The following is a 4,255-nucleotide window of genomic DNA, read 5'->3' on the forward strand; positions in this document are numbered from 1 at the left end:
GAAAAGATCAGTTACTACAATGTACTAAAAAAAAATGTTCAAACCGCCGAGACTAATTGGGGTGAGCTGATAAGAGCTGCTGCCACAAATGCTTCTTTGAAACATACATATTGGCCAGAAATAATGTCACTGTTTGATATTATACATTGATAAATTTATATTTTAAATATTTTTATACTAATTGTTAAATTACAATTTAAACATACAATTGAGTTAATCTATAATGTTGTGTTTTAAGATCGAGCGAGTAGTTGTCGTTGATAAAATTGCCGAAGACATTATATTATTCCATCAGATACATAAACGCATTTAGCCAGCAGCACAACTTGATGCTACGTTTTGGTCATATCTTACACATGTTCCTGATGAAGAGAATAAGTCTGAAGACAGCCCTCACATGTGGGCTACCTTCAATAGTTCAGTTGAATTACTATCAAAGCCTGTATGTTATTAAGCTATTAAAAAAGTTCCTTGCGTTTCATTTATATTTAATTTATTTTGTTATTGATTAGTTTTAGAACTTCAGCTTGTTACGTTACTAAATTCAATATCATATTTTAGAAAAAAATCACATTTAATAACACGGAATTCAGTAGATCATTGAAATTGAAAATATTCATGTTTTATTTATTTTCAGCCTAATGGAGGTAAACAAGTTCGTATTTATCTAACTATTATTCTCATGGGTCAAACAATCATATCTCCCGCAGCGAAGGGTCGTGAGATAAAACGAGATGATAGTACATATGTAAAATTATCTATTGTGCTGTTAGTAAGAACATAATAATTTTATATTTACAATACTACACATTTCATTAAAATTATAATTTTCAGTATTATCGCTTAGGTTTAAAAAGACAATTTTTACTAATAGACTTTCAACTGTAAAAAATGTTTTGGATTTTTGGAATTTTTAAATTTCTTTTCAATAAAATATCAAAATATCAACCATATCTAAAGGTATATTCAATTAAATGCAACTTATTTATTTTGTAGATTTTTTTCATTGGTTTTAGGGAAACCGTCAAAATTAAGAAATATTATATTTCCCTAGTTTAGTATACAATCCTACTACATTAACTTCTAAAAAGTTCCTGGTCTCATGATACGACTATCTCTACACTTTCAAATTAAGTAGTATACGCACCGGACAACTTAGGCGCAGACGCATGGTTTTATTACATGGAAACTTAGAATGGTTAAAGTGTATTTTTTCATTTTATGTTACATAATATAGTGCGATATTATAGTGTCGTTGCCTAACAACCCACACAGCCAATAATAACTGTACTTACGTCTGTGCATAGATACCTATAGTAAAGCTGTAAAAATTATTGCTGTCTCTGCAGCTCGACCGCACGTCTTCTGCGACATGGCCAATAACAATAAGCTGGATTTGGTCACTTCGGATTTGTTCAACGACCAACTCACTCTGGGTCTGTTGACCGTTCTCGGTGAGTTTCGAAAGCCTGCAGAGCACAAAGCATTAAAATACGATTTCCTATCGTTATAACTTATATTTTACTGTCGCTATTGTATTCGCTTTCCCTCTCTAACCGTTTTGTATATTTACTTGCCGATCACATTAAACGATAACATTTGAATAAAAATTATACATAGCATCGTCTGAAGGCAAAATAAACAACCAATCACGAGCAAAGCTGTAACGGGTCGGCTGGTATAATATATAAAAGAAAACATGTCTCTAACAAAGCTAATCGGACAGTGAAACAAAAAGTTGAACAATTAAAATATATTGCCTCACCCTGACAAATTCCTACGCCCTTGGTATAGCCTAAACTATATAGTAGTTATGCTGGTAAAATCAAAATACACCTGTTACAGCACCGTATTTTATATTTGGTCGTTTTTTCAAGGACGAAGTCGGGTTCTAGTGTGTTACATGCGGTGCCGCGACCGCCGATTGGACGATTTCTCGTTTGCTGCAGCGGGGTATAAGATGAGCGCGAATGACGAAACAGACTTTTAAATTATAATATACCCTCTTATTTTCGATTTCAATCCGTTTGATTTGTTGCAGAGAACACTGCCGGAGTGAGAAACGTAACTGTCAAACAGAGTCTGCCGTGTGACAAGGCCAAAATAGGCTTGTGGGAGCACCGGAACGCGTGTCTGCTACCGGATGACCTCAGGTCGTTTTATGCATCGTGCGACGGGTTCAAGTTGACTTGGTCGTACAGAGTCGAAGGTACCTATTTAGATATCCCTAAAATACGGTTCACGATTGCGGCACTTAAACCTTTTTTGACCTGTAATATCATAGACCGATTGCGCACCAAATAAAATATTATTTTCTCTTATAATACTTTATTATTCATTATTTTATTATAGGAACATAATATGTGTATTTTTTTAAACTATTAAAATCGTTTGTATTCGTAGGTAATAGTTTTAACATATTCCCTCAAGAATTATTTCATCATTTTGCATCCCAATTACAGGTTTAGAAGTTATAGTTGACAACAAATCATCATTAACTTACTGTTCGTTAACATATTATATAGCCATGTAGGTAACTCATTATCTATTATAACTTACTTTGCATATTACGTTCCTATAATCGCATCGTGTAAGCGTCCGATTATTCAGTTCAAAAAAAGAAAAGTTTGCAATCGTGCATTCGTGCTGTAGACTTAACTATCTTTTAAAAAAATTTAATGATGATAGATTCATAATCTATATTCTGGGGAAATACAAAAACTATGCATCCATTCATAATTTAGAATTATATGAGGACCATGGTATTATGTCATCATAATATGCATATTCACAATTTGTGTCGTGGGAATAATAATTTATTATTTAGATAAAAATATAATAAAAGCATTATGAATTGAATAATTAGATGAAAATAGTAGGTACATATATCTATGTACATAGCTACTAGCTACGTATCTTTTTCTTTCCATTTAGAACCAACGGTTATAAGAGATAGGTTATGTTTATTTCTCATCTTGTCACCTTCGCAATACCAGTAGACGTATGCACCTCGCAGGCATCACGTCTGACGTGACGGCTGCTGCCATCGGCGGCGCGTCCAACTTGCCCATCGGAAACATCACCGTGAACCCGCTGTCCGATCTGGTCCGGCTGTGCGACGTCAATACGGACACGGTCAATGTGAACGTGATGCGTGACCTGCAGCTGCTGGACCGGCTGTCCGACAGGAACACACCGGACTTCACGGAGAACTCAAAGATATTCGAGCTGGACTCGATCCCGGACGTGGGCCAAGTGTGTCTGGTGTACCCCGACGGCCGGGCGGCGGCGGCTAGCCGACCCGAAGAGCATCCGCGCGAAGAGCCCAACGGAGCGTCGGTCTGGCTGCTGGACACCTCGTACCGGTGGCACTTCCTCGCCCCAAACTTCAGCAACTACTTCCGAAAGGCCCTGGTGCACATGGGCCTGCCCCACTGGCAACTGAAGTTCACCGACATGGGACTCACGTCAATCGGCGAGGTGGGTTCGTGTAAATTATTACCCACCTATCATTTATTTTTAACTGCAGCTGTTAACCGCGTTGACGTAATTTCTATTTTTCTTTTACACAGTCCATATAATATTTACAGTTTTGTTATACTCAGATATTATACCTTATAGTCTATGATTCTGAGTACCTACTTATAACTTATTAAGTTGTACAATATTGAACACTTATACAGAATAAAACAACTTTTGTTTGATTTTCAGTTTTTCATGAATTTGGTGGCCCCTCAATTGAACGTGACCAATCGAGTTCCTGCAATTGGCCAATTGGACGACGATGAACAGTCTACCACAGATAGCATATCGCTAAACCACATTGATCCTTGTATTTTAAAAACCATGTTCAAAATGTCCAAAAGTAAAAAAAATGCAAACAAATAAGAGTTCCAGCTTGAACTGAGTTATTTATTGGTTAATTTTATTTAACTAACAGTTAATATAATAAAGCGAAATAGTTTGAAAAAAATGAATCATACAAGTTGTAACGTCACAGCATTTTTTGCATTAATATTATTATTAACACCAACATACCTGTACCCATATTACCACTAATGAGTATACCTTATTTATATATTATGATTATCGCGCGCTAATGCAGAAGTGACCGCAGTGTTATACAATAAATGTTCCCCGTTCCCCCCTTCATCATGCAGTGTTCGTCGCCGACGTGCCGTGGTTGCCCGCTGCCCGTCACCTCCAGCGCTTTCGTCGCGTCCGGCGGCACCGCACCAGCGGAACAACGCTGAAA

At 36.7% G+C, this 4,255-nt stretch overlaps 1 protein-coding gene across 1 annotated transcript; it reads left to right on the top strand.

Annotated features, from left to right (window-relative positions):
- Positions 1–1,372: 1,372 nt before the first annotated feature.
- LOC100572699 (tubulin polyglutamylase complex subunit 2-like) lies at positions 1,373–3,888 on the top strand. Its single transcript, XM_003240215.4, has 4 exons — positions 1,373–1,454; positions 2,042–2,209; positions 3,017–3,480; positions 3,712–3,888. The coding sequence occupies exons 1-4, from the start codon at positions 1,373–1,375 to the stop codon at positions 3,886–3,888; spliced, it is 891 nt and encodes a 296-aa protein (XP_003240263.1).
- The last annotated feature ends 367 nt before the right edge of the window (positions 3,889–4,255 follow it).

Source organism: Acyrthosiphon pisum, chromosome A1, assembly GCF_005508785.2.
Source record: "Acyrthosiphon pisum isolate AL4f chromosome A1, pea_aphid_22Mar2018_4r6ur, whole genome shotgun sequence".
Classification (NCBI taxonomy): Eukaryota; Metazoa; Arthropoda; class Insecta; order Hemiptera; family Aphididae; genus Acyrthosiphon; species Acyrthosiphon pisum.

Coding starts and splice junctions, on each gene's coding strand:
- LOC100572699 (XM_003240215.4), top strand. CDS start 1,373: ATGGCCAATAACAATAAGCTGGATTTGGTCACTTCGGATTTGTTCAAC. Junction 1,455..2,041: donor GGGTCTGTTGACCGTTCTCG/GTGAGTTTCGAA, acceptor GATTTGTTGCAG/AGAACACTGCCGGAGTGAGA. Junction 2,210..3,016: donor TTGGTCGTACAGAGTCGAAG/GTACCTATTTAG, acceptor TGCACCTCGCAG/GCATCACGTCTGACGTGACG.